The 21,245-nt window shown below is 35.6% G+C and overlaps 1 protein-coding gene across 4 annotated transcripts; it reads right to left on the bottom strand.

Moving 5' to 3' along the window:
• Positions 1-311: 311 nt before the first annotated feature.
• LOC148954278 (uncharacterized) lies at positions 312-21,161 on the bottom strand. Of its 4 annotated transcripts, none has more exons than XM_089086160.1 (3): positions 21,051-21,161; positions 2,309-2,497; positions 312-1,036 (listed from the first exon to the last, which is right to left on the bottom strand). In XM_089086160.1, the coding sequence occupies exons 2-3, from the start codon at positions 2,434-2,436 to the stop codon at positions 493-495; spliced, it is 672 nt and encodes a 223-aa protein (XP_088942286.1). In that variant the 5' UTR covers positions 2,437-2,497; positions 21,051-21,161; the 3' UTR covers positions 312-492. The 4 variants fall into 4 exon arrangements, with proteins under 4 accessions (XP_088942286.1, XP_088942288.1, XP_088942287.1 ...); XM_089086162.1 differs by having other exon boundaries at positions 21,140-21,158; XM_089086161.1 differs by having other exon boundaries at positions 21,102-21,120.
• Between the last annotated feature and the right edge of the window lie 84 nt (positions 21,162-21,245).

The raw sequence follows: 21,245 nt of genomic DNA on the forward strand, positions 1-21,245 counted from the left end.
CCAAAAAGAATAATCTTCGGCAATCTGTCATCCTTCATATGCACAACGTAACCTAGCCACCTCAACCTTCCTTTCATTATAGCCCTGGAGAGCGGTATTGAACCACATTTTTCATACAGCCTATTGTTTGAAATACGGTCAGTCAGCCGGGTACCCAGAACACTCCTTAAGCAATTTCTCTGGAAAACATCTAGCAAATCTTCATCCGCTTTTCGGAGCGTCCATGCTTCAGAGCCATATTTGACCACTGTCATCACTGTATTCAAAACATAATTTGAATAGCACCTGCCATATTTTAATATCCATTTACTAAGAAATATTTATTGTTTCAAATAGCCAAATAATTTCAGGACATAATGAAAACATGATAAAGGGAATTTCAAGGCATAATATGAAACATTTCAGGACACAATAAAGGACGCTCGGGGAATAAAAAATCAACATAATAAATATTATTTTACATGATCAAAATTATCACAGACTGACAATCTCTCAAATGTTTTTTGTCTTATTATACAGCTTCATAGCTTTCTTGCTAGGAACTATGTGTTGCGAAAGACCAGGTCTCTTTTTCCTCTTTTTAATTTCTTCCATAGTTTCTACTTCACATTCATCAAATAATTTTTGTTTATAAGGTAATTCTGTCATACTTTCCTCGTTAGAATCCAAATGAACTGGCTTACTTTCGCAGTCATTCTGAACGAGGTCAGTAAAATGGGCATATTTACACTTCATTCCAAATGAACATTTCCCCTTTTGGAATTTCCAACATATCTTTCGTCCATTTATCGTCGTTAATTCTTCGAATCGAGGAGCTAACTTAACATGTTTTTGTAATTTTTGAAGTTCACCAAGCTCAGCTGTTTGAAATTTATTTTCAAAAATTGAGAATTTGGCATTGCCTTCTTCTGTTTCTTCGAGACGGAAAGGGTTCAACAATTGGTGCTTTACTGTGCTGTCTTTTCTGGTCAAGCCAGTTTCAGATATGCCCCCACAAACATCTTTGAGATTAAATAATTTATGATTCAAAACTGAACTGCAAAATAGAGGTTTGTGTTAAAGCGGTTAGTATTAAATAATTTTTGGTTCAAAATCAAACACCATAATATATGAGTCTGTGTTAAGGCTACAATTCAATTGACATAAAAATTGAAAGTATGGAGAAAGGCCCAACAACTGGTGCTTGTCTTGCGTTCTTGGTTCAAAACAGTTTGAAATATTTCTTATAAACTTTGTTACGATAAAGTAATTCTTGATTCAAAAGGGAACGAATCCATATGAGTTCGTATTAAAGCGAAAATTCAATTGACACAAAAATTCCAGTTGCATGGGATGGTTATACTGATGTTCTATTGCATTGTCTTTGTGGGTCCATCTAGTTTGAGGTATTTTCCCATTAACTTCTTTGGGGTTAAAAATTTCTTGATTCAAAAAATAAATGTGTATTAAAGTAACAATTGAACCAACATACAAATTCTAGAAATATTATGTACTGTGTGGTTTAATTAGTCAATCCATTGATTAAACTCATCAGATTGCAAGCAATTATAGTCCAATTAATGACTAATATATTTTTCAACACATTACTACTCCACTACAATTATTTTGAATTGAAATTCCAATGAATTTGAAACTGAAAAGGTCAAACAACAACAAAAACTGTATTTCAAAAAGTGTTGGTCTTAGATATTTTTTTCTGTTAGACGTTAGCAGCAGTAGTATCTTTGCAACTAACAACCTTGAAGTTTCATTCAATATCTGTTCCTAGGGGTTAATAATTTAAAAAAGAAAGTAAAAATCAAAGTCAAAATTAAAGTCAAAAGTCAAAATTTGTCTTTGATTGAACCAAGTAATATTTGATCTGAAAGTGGTATTTTTTGTAATTCAACTTTTTTTCTGATTTCCTTATTCTTTTATTTCTAATATATTAACTATTTGATTATGATCTAAGAGACACCAAAAACCATGAAATATGTGTCTAAACAGGAACGAAATACTCATGTTACCTTTGGACTGGCATGCAAAGTGGATTCTTAATTTCCAAACCTTTTATTTCCTCCCCTTGAATAAACTGAACTCAAATGACTTGTATTAACTATAATCAGATTTGCACATAAAGGGCGGGGGAGAAGGGTTATGGGATTTGTCCCTTGTTTTGGAAAAAAAAACGGGACATAAGAAGCACCATGTGTGTTCAACCCAACTTCGCCCCTGCCTGAAAGACAAATTCATTTTTTATCTTGAAGCACCATCATTAAGAGTCACTCCTGTGTCTCCCCTATGCATGAAATGAAAATTGGAGTATTACCATGGAAATTCTTCTTCATTTTTCTCTTTGTTTGCAATTGAGGTAAATGCAAGAGATGACTCAAACATGCTGTCCTCTGAATGGTAGCTGTCTTCTTCAGAGTCTGAATAGCTTGGAACCAGACTCATTCTGAACAGAACCTGCTTCTGTTTCAAATTTATGTTGTTGTATCAAACACTCATTTTGCTCCTGAAAAAAAAGAACAAAAAATTAAATAGATTAAAATTAATTAAGCTATCATGTGAATTTTCCATCCATGGACTTAATTCTTTGAGACATCCAAAGTTGCCTTTCCACTTGAAGATCTTAAGAGTAGGCTACTATCATACACTAAACTTGCTTCCCCTACTCCCTCATGTCGAGTAAAATCAGTATTAACAACAAAAAGTTCTCCCACTCCTTACCCAGTAACATCACATTATACCCCACATGAAACAGTAGTTTTGCATTGCCAACATGAATTTCTCCCTCCTCCTCAACCAGTAACACAACATAATGTCCCGCATGAAAGAGACACGATGGTTTTGTTGACAACATTAATTTCTTCCTCCTCCATGCCCAGTAACACCAAAAAATATCCCACGTGAAAGGGGCTAAACCTAACTTTGATAAGATGAAAAAATATAAGCCTTTAGTAGATTTTTTTAAAGCATCATTTCCATTTCAAAAGTTCATCTACAGAGCCCCAATGTCTCAAAAATTGATTGGAGCAAAATTCATGCAACTTAGATCGAAAACCATCCATGTAGGAAAAAGGAGGGGGCATTATGCTGTTCACCATAAATACAATAAACAAAACTCAAGCAGGACTGTCAAACAGGATGCCCTCCTGAGTAGGACCTAATACTAGCACCCAGAATGATCTCCTTTGAGTTCATATTAACCCAAACCAAACTACAAGAACCATGTTCTCCACATCAAATCCCTGTATTTACTTCTCCTCTAATCAGTTTCCTAAAAAAAAAAAAAATTCTTTCACATAAACACAACAACCTAGCATTGCCTTCATCTAAGCTAATATCCTTTTATAGGCATCATTATTGATTCTGGCCTATTGGATTTTGGGAATCAAGATTTCCAATGAATTTTTGAACTAATGCACTGAATACAGATTTCCTTGATACAAAAGTTAAACTTTTGAAAGCTAGACTTATAAAACATTTCTTGAAAAAAAAAATCAATGTCTAACAGTAAAGCCAATAAGGATAGGACCCAGGAATAAAAAAGCTTTTTAAACATAGTAAATTAGGCTAACAAAAGCATCCAAAATTTATCAAAATTAAAAGGAGTGATAAGAAGGTCGGTTACAATCTTTTAGTAAACAAAATAGCTAATCTTTTTTAACATAATTGCAATTTTTAAGATAAGAAAGTAGGGATGATTGTTTTAAAGTAATTTTAGAATCGTTTAGTGTTCCCTCCAAACGTACCCCTGGTCTTGCCCATTACACAATCTGTCAATTCACTTACTAGTTAATTTAAAATGGATTTCACATTAATTCTTTCCTAGTGTGAAGCAATCAGAAAATCCAATAGCAAACACAATTGGCAAATAGAAACCAGAGGTCAATGGAAAACCTAAACTTAGACCAAGCTAAATCTTGGCATTAATAAAATCTTGTTATGAATGGAACTTTACTCTATATAAACTTCTTTCAAATTTAGATACCCAATAAATCCCGTTTTCTAATCTAAAGCACATGCACAAAAGACTGAAAAATTACAGTTCTACATATATAAAATTTCCATCAAATAATGTTACTTGGATGGTGATGCTGTTCATCATGCCCAATCATCTTGCACACTATATCTAAAGTAGCAGAGCGTAGGTTTTAAATCCAACCTTTTTTTAGGTTGAGACTGATAGCATTTGTAACCCCCTCCCCCTCCCTGGGTTGTGTTCTATTGGACTTCCAGTCTTATACCCCTACATAACCAATGAAGAGCATTATACCCCAGGAATCCATCTCTCAAAACGCTCCTCTGTCCCAGGTAGTTAGGCGTGTCCAGTCAACCCAACCCCAAAAATCCACGTCTTTTCGACTCCGTTCTTCTCTGTGCGTCCAAGAATTTGTCAACTGGTCCTGCCCTCCATGCTTCATTTACCAAAACAAATCCAACCCCTTCCCTCTCAGACATTCTCCACTCTACTTCCCTTACCCAGCACCATCTTGCCTACCATCCCTCTTATCAAGAGCACTCCCAATTTGAATTCTTTCCGGATCATCATGAAACCCTTCCCCTATCCCTAGTACTTTATCCCCTGTGGCTAGCCTACCAATGTGACTCTGGTTTGAGAGTTCTTACATGCAAAAATTATCCTGTAACAAAAAGTCCGCCCCAAAAATTATCTGCCCCATCCCGTAGCCCAAAACTAAAATTCAGCCCAAGAACTACTGAAACTTATCAACTGTCACGTTTCCCAAATCGCTTTAAAATTCATAAATTTTAATCATTAACGTTGAAAGTCTAAATTTTGAAAAGCTTACTGAACTCAGGATACTATTGAAATTAAACAAAATTGATGTTATAGCTGTTACAGAAGTACAGTCCCATGACCAAAAGACTTTTTGTTTATCATATTATTCAGAGTTTATTAAACTCTGTCCTTCAGATCACCTAATAGGAAAAAAGGGAGGTGGTGTCTTGTTTTTTCACTAAACGCAACCTTTGCCCCAAAATTATCCCGTCCCTAATTATCTGAGCATGATGAAATCCTTTGGCTAAGTATCAGGCCTTAAGCACTTCCCTGTCTCTGTAATATTATTGCAATAGCTATATTCTATTAATCGCCAAACCAAAATATTGATGCAAAACATAGATTTATCCAGCAAATGCAGATCAGCACTGATTTTGTTATCTCTAAGCATCCAAATGCTGGACTTTTTCTGTTGGTGATGGCAATGAACTTAAGATGGATTCAATTTGCTCCTCTCTCGAAGTTAAGCAAATAGTTAAAATACCAACTATTTGGGGAAACATCTCTCTAGATATAAGTCTAACTAATATGAATAAGATTTATAGTCCCCTCTCAGGTATGTACCCATTGGGTGGGAGCTATGATCTATCCATCTTCTTTCAGTTTTAAGCATTTATTTTCAACAGCTCAAGGCTCTTACCGCCCTCTTTAAAATGCTGTCCTCCAATATTTTCAATTTGCATAACTTTGGTAAAAAAAAATTGCTACTTTCCACAAAAAGCTAAATGCCAAATTTCTCTCCCAGAAAAAAGATTTAAAAAGTCCTTAAGTTATAAACCCCTTGTTAACCCATAAAAGTGCTAATTAGAAAAAATGAATTTTTTCAGAAATGGCAAACTGGTTGAAGCTAATGGACTGAAAAAATCAATTAAAAGTGAAATCCGTAATTCTGCTCGACCCTACTACAAAAATAGGCTCGAAGAATTGTTTACTAATAACCCAAAAAATTGGTATTCCAAAATCAAAAAAGTTGCATGGTAGGAGTCTAGACCAGCTTAATTTCAACGTACCCAAATCCCCTGAATTTACTGTAAATAATCTTAACAGGTTGCTCACTTCCATCATCCCAAGCCTTCCAACATTATCTTATCAATTACCAACAGATGATATCTCATCTTCTTTTCCCTTTCCTTCCAAGATCAAAGAAGAATTGGGAAACTAAGAAAAACAAGTGTTTGCCCTTTGGATATCCAATTTTCTCTTATAAGTGCTTTCAGTGACTTTCTTTCAAAGACCTTGTCTGTTCTTTTAAATGAGATTACTGAGTCTGGCCAATATCCAGAAATATGGAAACAGGGTTTCAAAAACCCCTTAAAAAAGAGACAGAAAACCTCGATTTGAAGTTGTTCATCCTATTTCTTTCACTCCTAAGTTCTTGAAACTATATGAAGAATTCACTGCAGATTGACTAAAAGAATAATCTTGCCTCTTACTGACCTAAGGCAATTTGGGAACCTCAAATCCAATTCTACTTCCTATTACCTGGTTTTTCTTATCAACTCAATTGGGAAAATTCTTGAAAAACCTAATTACTGGCTCAGTTTAATTTCCATTGACCTTACAGATGACCTCACGGTTGTTGAAACATGCTATAAAATTTAATAAGCAGCCCTATGAGCATCCTTAATGATATTGCAGACTTAGACATGAGAGTAAACCCCTCTAAATATGTGATAATGCCATTATGTTTCCTTGAAATCTCACCCCCCCCCTATCCCCCCACATATTTCTGTGTCCTCCTTTAAATTAATTGGGGTCACATTTTCCTCTAATTTGTAGTGGGATATCCATGTTAAAAATATTATCCATAGAGCTAATGTGTCCATTTTCCCCTTTAAGCTCTGAAATAAATTTAGAGTCCTCCCTCCCATTCTTTAAGAAATTATACTTCAGTTGTATGCCTACATTTTGAAAATGCTTGTCCAGTTTGGCATCCTAGCATCTCCCATGAAGAATCAGAAAAAATTGAATATGTTCAAAAAAGCACCCTGAGAATAATTCTCAAAGAAGCTAAGGCTCCATACTTACTCCTTCTAAAAAAGGCCAGGTTGGAAACACTTGAACACAGGAGAGGTATGTTGTGCCTCCTTTTTGCAAAAAAAATAATAAATAAAAAAAAAAAAAAAAAAGTGCAACAACAAACCCTTGCATGGAAGACTTCTCCCCAAAAGACACTCCCTACCCAGACACAGCCTACCACAGATTGTTTTTGAACCCATTCCTATCTTGTCCTTTATTTTTTGCTTTACCTCCATTTATGAAAAAAACTTTGTCCCTTCATTACTGATCAAATAAATCAATAGTTTTCCTTTTTTTTTATTTGGTACTGGTGATGCCCAAGTTTTATGTTCATTTGGTTGTTTTGCTCCCTCCCCTTTTTATATATTCTTTTTTTAAACCCTTTTAGATAAGATAAGATTTATTGCTGAAAAATGGCTATCACAAGCCCAAAAGGGCCGAATTCGCACTTTAGCGTCAAATACAGCGAACAAACAATCAAACAACAACAGCAAATTATAAAAGGGTCAATGTCAAATACGTAAAAACGTTAAAAACGTTAAAAACAAAGCACAAAGTAAACTCATAAAATTAGAAGGCCAATGTCGTCAGCAAAAATATAACAACTTCAAACGTCAGCAAACAAAAAAAAACATAAGTTAGTTGGTGAATAAAAAAAAAAAAATATAAATCCCCCAAATTTGCAAAATGGGCATTAAATTAATAACTATGAGGTAAAGAGCAAGTGAGGGGGGGGGGGCAGCGGAGAGTCAAGGTTTGGAAAGGTTAACTAGGTCTGGGAGAACATTTCTTCTATATCTGTCCGGGCGATCTCGGTTTGGGGCAAAAAGGAATATTTTTGCTGACACGGAAAATGGGAAGCAAGGATAAATGGATGCATATTGACCGGACACAAAAGGAGTTGTTTGAGGGTTATGAAGGGCATTGTTAGCAAAACGCAAGGTAGTTTTTGCTCTCCTTTCTTTAAGGGTGACAAGATTAGCTCTCCTAAGAAGGGAAATATAAGGTACTTCACCCTCATTGAAGATAATTCTTAAGCACCTTTTTTGTACTGCCTCTATTTAGTCCAACAATTCAATGGAAATGGGAGGATGCCAAACAGGAAAAGTGTCCTCAAGGGATGGTCATACAAATGATAAGAAAATCCTCAATCAGTGTGATTTAGGAAATTAAAATTTATAGAGGAGCTTAAGGAGGGAAAATGCGGCATTTGTATGTTTTAAGATGTCATTAATGTGGCAATCCCATTTTAAGTCGCTTGAGATGGTAACGCCCAGTAATTTCATAATGGCAATGGCCTTTTTAGACGGGATTTGACAGGAGAAAACCGAAGGAGCTTTAGGAACATTGACACTACGAACAGTTTATTTTAAAGGGTTGACTTTCATATCATCAGTGAGAGTTTTGGCTGATATCGATTCCAACATGTATATTGGGCTGCTTTTGGAATGTTTGGAACTTGTCTCTAACACATTTAGATCATCGACGAATATCCATCTATCTGGGAAATAAAGACCGAGGTCATTTTTCCTTGCAAGAAATAAAATTGGACCTAAGAGGGTTCTTTGGGGCATACCATCATAAATTGGAAGGGGAGCAGAATATACATTCAGCTATTTCAAGACTTTCGTTGTGTTAGAGAGGAAAGATGCAATTACTCTAATTAGATTAAGGTCAACTTGAAAGTCATAAGATAGCTTTTCTAAAAGTGTAATATGGTGAATTAAATCAAAAGCTTTTTGTAAGTCAACAGTGATAACATCGAGCCGGTTATTGGGATTTTAGAGTGTTTAGCACATTGTGTCCATAAGGTGAACAAGATAGTGGGTAGTAGATGTAGAGCGTAGGTTTCCAAATTGTCTTTGGTCAACATTTGGGATTATTTTTACTTTCAACCACTCAGCTAAAAAGCTTTCATATAACTTTGAAAAAACTGGAGTATGAGTAATGGGACGGGCAAAATCAAAATCATTAATTCTAACTGTAATGTTTTTTAGAGCAATAAAAACTAATTTCCAACAATTTGAAAACCCACCGGTAGATGCAACTTCATTAAAAAGTCTGGAAAAATGTTCTGCGATGTTGTCGGAACAGGCGACAATTAGTATAATCGGAATGTCTAATGGACATCTACTACACTTTTTAATGTTCTTAATTTTTGATTCTATATCAGAGGGCGAAATAACGGGAAAATTGAGAGAGCACAAATCATAAGGAGTGTCAAAAGAAAGGGGAGGAAGGTTCTGAACTGTTGAAGAAAGAAACCTGTTCAGATCATTGGCTGTAACTGTACGATCTTCTTGAAAATGAATATCTATATTATTATGTGTTTTCCCACAAATTTTCTTTATTCTATTATACCATTGTTTTGGCTTTATAGAAAATAAATCCTGGACTTTGCATTTGTAATATGAAGAAGCAGATTTACGTATTTCTTTTTTTATATGTTTACGTAGTGAGCTCGCTTCGGATGTTTTACCACTTTTTAGTAGTTTCAATTTGATTCTAATTAGGTTTTTCAAATGAGTAGTGATGTATGCTATGTCATTAGAACATATTTTTACTTTTTTTCATAGAGAAGAAATTTATGTATTTTGTTTTAATCAGATTTTGGAATTTAGAGACTTTAAAATTAATGTCATTTTTTCATTTGAAGGCCAGCCAGTTTTCATTGGTAATCCAAGATCCAAATTTGTAAAGGCCATCATTGGAAATTGGGCAATAAGAGAACTCAGTAACAGAAAAAGTATGACTAAAGCTATTAAGAGGCTTCGTTAATAAATAAAAATAGTAAATTCCTCCCACCAGGGGCAAGGGAACAGGAGAGGCATAGAAAGCCTGCAAATTGGTGTAAATCAAATCAAGAGTTGAATTTTCTTTTGTTGTTTGTATTTCTACTATTTGTTTTAAGTTTAGGGAACTACAAAGGGGATTCAACTTCAGATCAATATCATCACCTTCTAAGAAAATACCGGCGTTCGGGAATTTGCATAGGACAAAGTCTGCACTGCTATGCAGTTGTTGGTAGAATCGCTGTCTTTGTACAGCGTTTTTATTTGGGGAATAATAGAAGCAGCAAAACACAATCAAATTGATGAGTCCTGATAAAACTTTGGGTATTACACTTACCAAAATGATTTCATCGTAATCTGAAAGGTTGGGAGTATGAATTAATTTAAGAAAGGGATTATGATTGAGAAATAATATTATTCTACCTCCCTTTTTACCTGGGGAGTGATCATGAGGATGATGTTTTATAAATTGGGAGTATTTATTGATTTTCAATAAATCAGGGTTCTGTGCTTGGACCCCAGTTATGGCGATTACCTCAATTTTGAGTACCTGACAGAGGGCCTCTAGATTGATCAATTTGTCAAAACTCAGGCTTTCGATGTTCTTAACAAGCAACATTGGGAAGGTAAAACGGTTACTAAAGAGAGCACTTTTTTGTTTGTTAATTGTGGGAGGCAGTGGGGGGTGGGAGGAACGTGGATCTGGAAGGAGAGAGGCATCTTTTTCGGGATGAGGGCTGGGAGTTATTTGGGGTTTAAGTTTATGAGAAGGATGCTGTGGGTAAGGGTGTGGTTTTGATGCATTATTAAAAGGCGGGACTGGACAGGGCTTGAGAGAAAAGAAGGACAGCGAACAAATTATGGGAATATTATTAAGTTGGGGTGGAACTATAGTGGAATTTGTCTTAATATTTACGGTTTTAGAAACTCTGCATGGATGTACTACCTGTGGATCATTCTGCCTGCTTACTCTTAAACCAGAGTCACACTGGTAGGGCAGCCAGGGGGGGTGAAGTGCAAGGGAAGGGAGAAAGGTTTCCTGGTGATCTGGGACTAAGTCAAATTGGGAGTGTTCTTTATATGGGGTTGGGGGGGGCAAGATGATGCTGAGGGAGGGAAGTACGGTGGGGGGTGTCTGAGAGGGGAGGGGTTGGGTTTGTTTCGGCAAATAACGGGTGGAGTCCAGAACCGGTCGGTAACTTCTTGGACGCACGGAGAAGAACGGAGTCGAAAGGAAGTGGATTTTTGGGAAGAAAATGCGTGAGGGGGGGTTTGGGGATGGTCCGAATTGAGTAAAGTGAGTGTGGGGGTTGGACTGACTGGGCAGGCGTAAGTACATGGGGCGGAGGATTGTTTCGAGGGATGGATTCACGAGGTATACTGCGCTGTATCGGGTATGCAGGGGGATAAGACTGAAAGTCGAATGGAACACGAACTAGGGGAGGGGGGGTCGTGAATACTTTTGGCGTCGCCCTAAAAAACGTTGGGTTACCTTGTTACCTTGACTGGTAACAGCTGGAACTGCCCAAGTTTGTGCACTTGTTTTTTGTTTGCAGCTCGATTTATTTCGTAAAAAGGAAGGGGGGACATAAATATGCAGGCTATCACACCCAAAACAACGCCCACTTGATGCTAACTTACATAAAGGAACGTGGTCAAAATTACACTTTGTTTTAGTACACTTGCCAGTGAGGTAAAGACGACATAAGTGCAATAACGAGCACTTCTTTTGGTCGCACTTGTTATATAAAAATTGAGAACAAACTCTTGGACTAGCTTCATTTTGTTTTTTGAAGTTACGGGTAATATATCCATGATTATAGGGGCACTTATGACCTAATTTACAATTTCCTTGCTTAAAAAACTTGCAATTTTTTATAACACTATTATCAGGAATACTTTTTTCCTGCAGCTTGCTTGGACCACGATCATGTCCAAAATGACATTTATCCCCTAATTTGCATATACCTGCCAAAATTATATTAGCACATTTGTGATTATTTGCAGAGAAGTTCTTATTATTCGTCAGAATCACTTCAGTACTTTCAAAACAAATTCGGGCATCTCTGATTGAGTTCTCAAGGTCAGGATTATAATTAGGTTGAATAGAGGTGATATTGGGGTCAGGTACAATTTCTGAACTGACAATTAGGAAAAATTAGAAATTTAGTTTTTAACGAAGAAGACTGAAAAAGTAACAACATAAAATCATGCCCTTTTTCGTAGTAGTGAGTGCCAAATTAAAAAAAAAAAGAAACGCTTGTCCATTTTCACGGTTCAACGTGGCAATATTGACGAAAATGATACTACCCCAATGACTTCACAATTTTGAAACAACCAAAAGAACAATGTTTGAAATTCACACTTTTCAGGTCTGTATAGGCCTAAAATGGGTCAAGGAGATGACTTCAATTGGGACTAAAAACCGAAAAGGAAGTTAAAAAAATAACTAGGGTTGGGAAAAATTAGTTAATAAAAATAGTGAAAATATTAGCAAAAACAAAGGCCCATCAATGTAAAAGGTGTGAGACAGATGGTACATTTGAAGGAGTTCATTAAGCCCCCTCCCACCTGAAGCCACATTTTATATAATTGACAATTCTGCTCAGTTTTTTCGCGCTTAGGAATTCACTGAGTTTAGAAGATTTGAAGCATACGAGATACTAGTTCAAAGAATTTCCCACACAAGTTTCAAGCAGAACTGAACACTCTCTTGAACAATGTAAAGAATGGGTGCATATCGCTGAAAACCGTCAGTCTCGACAGCCTAAGGTACTTGCCTCGACCTGCCTTTCTTTCTGTTTAAAAGTTGGCAGTGGGTGAAGGCTTTATATTGCGAGTTTCTAATTTAAACAAAATATTATCTCGCTATCTTTCATTTAAAAAGTTGGCAAGGAATAAGGACTACAAGGAAATTGTTGGGACTATGTACACAATTTTGTACATAGACACCAATTACTATGTTTAGCAAAATACTAGGTTTATGTCACTCGTTGTGGCTAAAGTTGATGAACTTAATCCTCCGAGTACTTCATTAATATTCATTGAACTTGGGGACAATGCTAAAGCTGATGAACTTAATCCTCTGCGTCCTTCATTAATATTCACTGAGCTTGGGGACAATGCTCTGTTTTGATGATGAAAATCGAAGGTTTTATTTGCCTTGTTTGCGATGGAATAATTTGTAAGTTGACTTCTTGAGTCATTTTCATAGATTGACAAAAAATCTCTAATTAGCATTAACACTTCCGTTAGCTTTTATTTTAAAATAAAATTTTCTGCAAAATCTGCTTGTGATGAGGGGTATGTCGCGACGCTGTCCGTTTGAACATATTTATCCATGTTGCATTCAGTGGTTTGGCATGATACATGTATTGGACCTTCGGGAAGGACTTCAAGAACTTGGCACTGGGGTGGGGCACGTAAAATTGTAGGACCAACTGAACTAGCCTCCTGGAGCTTGTTTGATTTTTCTGTTGAAACAGAAAGCTGGCTGTGTGGAGGGTCAGGATAAGGAGTAGGAGTAGGACTGCTTAGGTCACTTAGGATGCTAAGAATTCTTTTTCTTTCAACTGGGGTACGAGGCGTTCGAGGGAAGCCAGAACGGGGTACAGAAAGACCCGGAGAAGAAGTAAGGTTTACCTTGGATTTAGTATAGCAGTCAAGGGACATCCAGGAGTTACTCCAATTAGTAATGTCTATCCTGGCACAGTTTTCGGCCCCTGCGTGGAACCAAGAGTCACAATTTGCACATTTAATTGAGTTAGAAGTAACTCGTAATCTGCATTCTGGACAGTATTGTTTTTGTTTTGCCATTTGGACAAAGGTCACAATCACTGTAGCTTTGAACTTAGAGAGGTGTTGACAGGTTGAACTCTGACAAAGAACTGTAATGTGTATTTGATTTCATTTTTTTTAGTTTTACATTTTCAACTTGCAGACGTTTTGTAATTGCTGAGCAACTCCCAGTCCAACCAAGCATCAGGGAGATTTGGCACAAAAAATGATTAGTGGTATCTGTCCTCTTCCTACTGTAGGCCTACTTCTCACTTAGCAGGTAGCACTAATTTGCCTTGCAGCACAAATGATGTGGAGTGCGATTTCCACTCATTGTTAAAGGCCCTTTCTGATTAAACACAAAAAAAAATCCTTCTATAAGGAGGACCATAGGTAGGGCTGCTTAACCCAAATGCCCCTTAGCTTTTTGCTCCCAGTCCACTTCTGTTTGGGTCCAACTTTATTTAATATTTTCATCAACAATGTGCCTTCAATCATAGAGAATAAAATTTGCTTGTATGTGGATGATTCCAAAATAATTGGTCCCATCCATGATCTACAAAGTGCAACAGCCATCCAAGCTGATCCTGATGCATTCTCAAAGTGGGCAAAATCCTGTCAGTTTGAATTAAATATCCAGAAATCCAGAGTCAGTCATTCTGAAGCTAATAACCATTTGTGCCAGTATTTTATGGAACCTAGCAATGGTTCAAAACAGCCACTCATATGCAGTTCTGGAAAAAAAAGATCTGTGAGTCTTGGTTGATGATAAGCTCAAGTTTAACTTTCATGCACAGTCTGTAGTAGCCAGTACCAACCAAACTCTCGGTTGATTGATTTATTAATGACATACAAGTTAGTAAATGACCAGAATGTGATCCCCAGCCTGTTCTAGATGGTCAGTTTTCTAAGCATTAGAGGCCACCCCTTGAAGCTTTACAAAAATGCACTAACACCAGGCTGCAAAACAAATTCTGTTCTAATCACACAGTCAGCCTATGGAACCCCAGAATGTTGTTATGTCTCCCAATGTTCAAAACTTCAAGTCTACAGCTGATAAAGACTGGTGAAAGAAATCTTGGCTCACAGTATGGGATGCACCTAATGAGTTGAGTTATCATCATCATTGACTGGCATTCACAGGACTTGTCCTTATGGCTGGCAAGTATTAATTAAGGTGTTTTAAGGTAAATCAATAAATCCGCAACAGTGTGTATACAGCCTAGGGGTATCCAATTATTATGGAACGTAAGGAACAATTATGTGTTAATAGTTATTATATTTGGGAAGCAAATTAATCAGAACTGTAACAAATTTACCATCAAACGTTCCTCAACTGAAAATTAGAATACTTCAAAATTTTGTGTTTTTAGATGCAGCGAAAAAATATTTTATCTGTCCCCAATGGGTGCCTTGAAATAGAAGAATTATGAAATGAAATAAGTAGGTACAAGAGCATGTCAAGAATTACTGTAAGTGAATTGCTTAGACTTGATTCCTTTTATGTCAAATATTGAAAATATTGCCTTCCTATGATGACCTCAGAAGAGATTGTAGCCATTGTCTTCTAAAGATTTCTCAACCAGAGTAGCACCCTTTTTCAGGCATGGCTTTCTCCCATCCACATCTTCTAATATCAGGATGGGGGGGGGGTAAATTTTTGTAATTCTGTCAGACTTGTGAATTCCCAGGATGCAAGGGATACAGTCATTTTCAGAGCCTTGTTTTTGTTTCATGGGCTGTTTTGTAAGCACCCATACTCTGAATAATAGCAGAGAGGGGACATTAATATTCAGGAGTTTGAGCTTGAGCTTCATAGGGTATGCAGAGCTTTTCTTGACTTTGCTTACTTTAGTAAAAAATACTGCCTTCATAAGCAACCCATGGAGTAATTTTGTGCTCTAGGCTTCTAAGACACTTCAATTCTGCAACTTTCTCTAGCTCATTGGAACCAATAATCAGTGACAGTCTGGTATAGTATTGGTGTTGTTGTGAAAAACTTTTGTATTTTGAATACAGTACTGACTGACAATCCAGCTTGTGCAGCTGAGTTTGAGAGTTCTGTGATGTTTTGTTGTAATTCTTCTTCTAGACAAGAAAGGAGCATGATGTCATTAGCAAAATCACTAGGCCTGTTCTTTTGCTCATCTTTGTACTAAGATCTTACATCTTTTGACAAAGAACACTTAAAAGTGAAATCTTAGCACTAAAATTTTATATCTTATTGCATTCTTTTGCAAATGTCTGTCATCATTCTGCTCTGACCAGCAGTCTAAGAGCAATGATGATTGTATCACCAAAGTTCTCTCCTCATTGTTATATGTGGCAGGAAAATGGTGCCCTTTGCACTTTTTGCTAACATCAGTGAGCTGTAAGAACTTAGAACAAAGATGAACAAAAGACTCTCATTCAACTAAATCCCATCAAAAAAGTGGCATGGCCAAAGTAGGTAGTTGATAATCATGAAGAGCACAAGAGAGAGGATATAGCCTTGTCAGACACCAGAATGAACCTGGAGCCATTCTGTCACATTTTTCTTTTTTTTTGTATCTAATTTCTGTCTCATAAGCTAGGGTAAAATTCTACTTTAGCTACTTTTGGCTATCTTGGAAAGGGGTTAGGTTAGGGAAATGAAACTTTCAGGGATGGATCTACAGGGTAAAGCATGTCCTGGGAAGGTATTTTGAAGTACCTACCTCCACTACTTTGACTCTAGAGGGTCCTGACCTCTGATGACCTTTAGAAGCCTTTGTGTTATGAAAGTAAAACCTTGAAAAATAGATATTCTGCTTAAATGAAGTACATAAAATTGTTTTCAGCTTCAAATTTTGTTCAATCCCAACTTATAAGGTTTTTAAAGATATGCAAATACATTTCCTAAATTAAAAAAAAAATGAAAAAAAAACATTGATATGGCTAAAATTCTATTCCAATAACAGGAATTGCATTTTCAAAACTAAAGCCAGAGAAAAAGAAACTGATAACTGAAATTAAGGTAAAATGTTGTTTTGTCAAAATTTCAAAAGGTTACCTGTCATGTAGGCAAATTTCAGGACTTTCTAGAGGGAAAAGGAGCAGAGTTAGGTGCTTCTAAATACCTTCCCAGGACATACTTTAGCCTTTAGACCCATTCATGAAAGTTTCATTTTCCTAACCCCTTTCCATGATAGCCAAAAGTAGCTAAAGCAGAAATTTATCAAACCTAGGAATTAGACAGCAAATCACTACTTTAACAGTTAAAACATTGTAAAATGTGTAATACCATATAACCCCTAGAAAGTGGAGTTTTACACCACTAAATTTGTCAAATTCTACTTAATAGTATGTAATTAGCTTGAATCTTTCATCCATAAATAATACTGACAATTTCAAATATTCTGATAGATAACAATAGAACCTAGCCTTAAATACACATTTAAGTAATGGAAACATTTCCTGCACAAAGATTGAACCAGATCTACATTTGAAATTCAGGTAAATTTGTTGCAGTTCATATTATTGACTTACAAATGAAGTAAACATACCACTTGATGCCTTTTTTTTATGCTCTTTCCAAATCTAATAATCATTTTTGTTGAAAAATGATACCCCTGCCCTTATATATACCCATTCAGGGTATATATTTGCACATTAGAGGAGGAGGGGGAATTTTAAAATTACCTCTCATTTACATCAGAAATAGGTATATTTTTACCAAATAATATTATTGACTTATGAATAAAGTGAATATACTGCTCAATGCCTTTTTTATGCTCTTTCCAAATATAATAATAATTTTTTTCAGAAATGAATTTTACCCCCACCTCTATATACCAATTTATGGTAAATATTTGCACATTAGGGGGGTGGGAGTAAAGTTTAAACTGACCTTCCATTTACATCAGAAATAAAATTTGCCCCCACCCCCCTAATGTGCAAATATATACCCTGAATTGGAATATATAGGGGTGGGGGTAAAATTCATTTCTGACAAAAATGATTATTATATTTGGAAAGAGCATAGAAAAAGGCATCAAGTGGTAAATTCACTTTATTTGTAAGTAAATATTATGATTTGGTAAAATTTTACCCAGAAATAAAATTAACCCTTCCCCCTAATGTGCAAATAGCCTATATACCCTGAATTGGTATATATAGGGGTGGGGATGAAATTCATTTCCAACAAAAATGATTATTATATTTGGAAAGAGCATAAAAAAGGCATCAAGTGGTATGTTTACTTTTTTTGTAAGTCAATAATAGGCTATGAACTGCAAAAAATTACCAAAATTCAAATGCTGAAAACCAGAAGCTTTCCAAGATTGTAGGTAGCCAATCCCAACCAGTCTAGGTAAATATTTACCAAATCATATTATTGAGTTACAACTAAAGTGAATATAGGCCTACCATTCAATGCCTTTTTTATACTGATTATTTATTTATTAATACCCAGATACAGTAAGCTTTAACAAGCTTGTCGCACAAAACAATTATAAAAAAGTCTATAACAATGTCAATGACATAACAAAAACATACAGTAACTGAATACATTGGAAACAATATTACTGAAACATACAATAACATACCAACTTAACAGAAACATATCTGTTAATAATTGAAACCTACCAAAAAGTAAGCCTACAAAATAACTGTCACAAATCAGCTAATACAAAAGTAAAAGTATTCTCAAAATGGATTGTGATAGGACTGGACCGTGGTACTTGCAACTATTTCTGATGGAAGTGAATTCCAAGTCTTCCACACTTGGCTAGACAAAGAGTTTTGGCCTATTCTTTTCTGTGAACATGGTGGATAAATTTTGTGTTGGTGTTGACAGGTACTACTGTATTCTGTAAAAGTGAAAAAGTGAATTGGGGTGGTATTATCAATATTCCTAACACTGCAAAATGTATTTATTACGTCGGCTCTATCACGTCTAAACTGGAGAGAAGGCAACTGTAGTCTTTGCATTCTCTGGTGGTAAGGTAGATGACTCAGGTATGGTATGAGTTTGGTGGCCCTACGTTGCACTCTCTCTATCTCTCTTATTAAGGGGATACCATACTGATGAGTAATACTCAAGTACTGGACATACAGTGGATACATAAAGTGAAATCAGTGAATGAAGATTAAACTTAGAAAAAGTACGCCTTAGATGTAATAATTGGTAATTTGCCTTATGGATGATGTCTGATACATGTTTATTAAATTTGAGACTTGAATCAAAACAAATCCCAAGGTCACAAACATATTCTACACTTGAAATTAACTTACCAACAACAAAGTAATGGTAATGTTGAGGGAGTCTATACAAATAGTACATAATGTTGCACTTGGTCTCATTAATGATTATTGAGTTCCCATCACACCACTGTTCCGGAGCAACCAAATCCTCATGAAGTAAAGAGATCTCATGATCACTCATGACTGGACTGTAGATTTTCATATCGTCTGCAAACATTTTTTATGGTTGAATTCCTAACAACGCCTGGCAAATCATTGATAAAAAGGCAGAAGAGTACTGGCTCAAGACAACTGCCTTCTGGAACTCAACTTATGACAGACATAGGTAATGACAGAGCATAACCTACTGCAACTTCTTGGTTTCTATTTGTAAGATAATCTGCTATCCATGCTTTAGTTTGTGGGCCTATACCATATAGTTGACATTTGTTTATCAGAAGTGGAATGGAAATTTTCTCGAATGCTTTGGAAAGGTCAATATAAATACAATCAAACAAAATACCCTTATCAGCCATCAATTGAAAATCATGAATCACCTCAAGAAGTTGCATGTTACAAGATTGTTGTTACGGAAACCATGCTGAGCATAATGCCATAAATTATTTTCCTCAAAATGTGCTTGGATTCTACTCACCACAATTTTCTCCATTATACGGGAAAAGATTGATGTATTAGAAATTGGTCTGTAATTATTGAAATGGGAGTTTGAACCCTTCTTGTACAATGGCCTAATGATAGTTCTTTTCCAAGCTGAAGGACATTTACCAGATGAGAGACAAAGATTAAAGAGATATGTGAGTGGTCCAGCAAACTCCATCAATCCATCAATCCATCCAAAATCCATCAATATCTGGTGCCTTTCCTGGATCAAGATTTTGGAGTGTCAGATAAACCTGCTGGACTGTAAACTCTGAATCAACAAACTCTTTTGTTAAATCTGGAGGAATAAACTGAGTGTGTGTCTTGGTGTGTGTTTGAGTAAAAACTGACCCAAATACCTAATTGAAAAGTTGTGATTTTACAAAATTATCATCTATATGTAAAAAAGTTTCAGGATCTATAAAGGAAGTGGATGATGGGGATTGTGAAACTTGATTCCTTCTCACATACTTCCAAAATCTTTTTGGGCAACTTTGGACTGATGCTATAACTTTTGACTCTACCTCTTGACAATTTAAACGAAAGAATTTAGTTGCTCTATTTCTAGCTCTTTTATAATTTAACCAAGAATCTAAGGTTTTAAATCTTAAATGATCATACCACCTATCACCTTTTTCTTTTAGCATTTGTACAATATACCAAGGAAGGATCTGTCTTTTTTTGAAAAACTGTCTACTAGTATATATTGATACATATTGATCCTTACCTTCTATAAGGGCCTGCTTAATAAAATCAAAAGATGCATCAGCAGTAGCATTACATTACTGTAACTCCTCTCGTATAGAAAAAGATGAAATATAATCTGAAAATGCAATGTAATTTCCTCTATCATAATCATATTTGGGAGAATGATTTGGAATATCAGAACAAACTACGACACAATTTAGTGATATCACCAATACCAAGTGATCACTTTTTCCTAGTGGTGGCAAAAACTCAACACTGGCAACATCATTTGGTGATATTGTAATTACAAGGTCTAAAACTGAAAGGGTTGATTTAGCACACAAACAAGTAGGGTTTTGAATGTGCTGATACAAATAATGTTCTTGTAAAGTTTCAAGGAAATGATTTTCAATTGACTCATCGGGAAGTTGTTTTGTATCCAATGTCCAATCAATAGAAGGTAGGTTAAAGTCACCAACTACTAGAAACTTAGAACTAGATAGAAAGAAAGTGGATAAATACTGCAATATTTTTCTATTATTAAATGAAGACAATTCACAAACAGTAGGACTATGATAAATGGCTAAAACTCTAAAAGCAATTGAGGACCCAGGTAATTTCACATCAACTACTAAGGATTCACTTATAATTGAAGAAATTGGGTCATTAACTTCAATATACTTTAATGAGGTATGAACATAGGCTAAATGATAATAATAATCAATAATCATTATGAATATAGGCTAATAGGCCTAATCATTTCTGTTGGGAATGAATTTTAGCCCCCCCCCCCTATAGGCCTATATGTCATATCAGGATATATATTAACACATTTGCGGGTGGAAGTTAGGTTAGGGGGGCTAAAATTCATTTCTGATAGAAATGATTATTATATTCGGAAAAAGCATAAAAAAGGCATCAAATGGTATATTCACTTTAATTGTTACTCAATAATATGATTTGTTAAATATTTACCCCAGTCTATCCCTAGTTATTAACCTAAAAACAATTTAATCAGGATATCTGCCCAAGATTAAGCACTGGCAGTAGCCTACTGGGGGTCTTAGGCCTACCTTAACCTCTTATTTAGACCACTAAATCCTCTTATATTAACTTAGCCCACTGACCAAGTCCAGAAAGTTTCGTTAAGATTAAACAAAATATCTATTATAGTAAACCAAGAGGTTATTGCTCAATATTTTTTCCAAAAATATACAATATTAGATATACACGTCTGCAGTTTTCAAACTCTTTGCTCTCTGTAAATCTGACAGTGTAATCTAAGAAAATAAAATTAGAGCGCTTTTTTAAGCATTAATTTT

Source organism: Artemia sp. Qi Xiang Cuo, chromosome 3 (genome assembly GCF_049724085.1).
Source record: "Artemia sp. Qi Xiang Cuo chromosome 3, ASM4972408v1, whole genome shotgun sequence".
Classification (NCBI taxonomy): Eukaryota; Metazoa; Arthropoda; class Branchiopoda; order Anostraca; family Artemiidae; genus Artemia; species Artemia sp. Qi Xiang Cuo.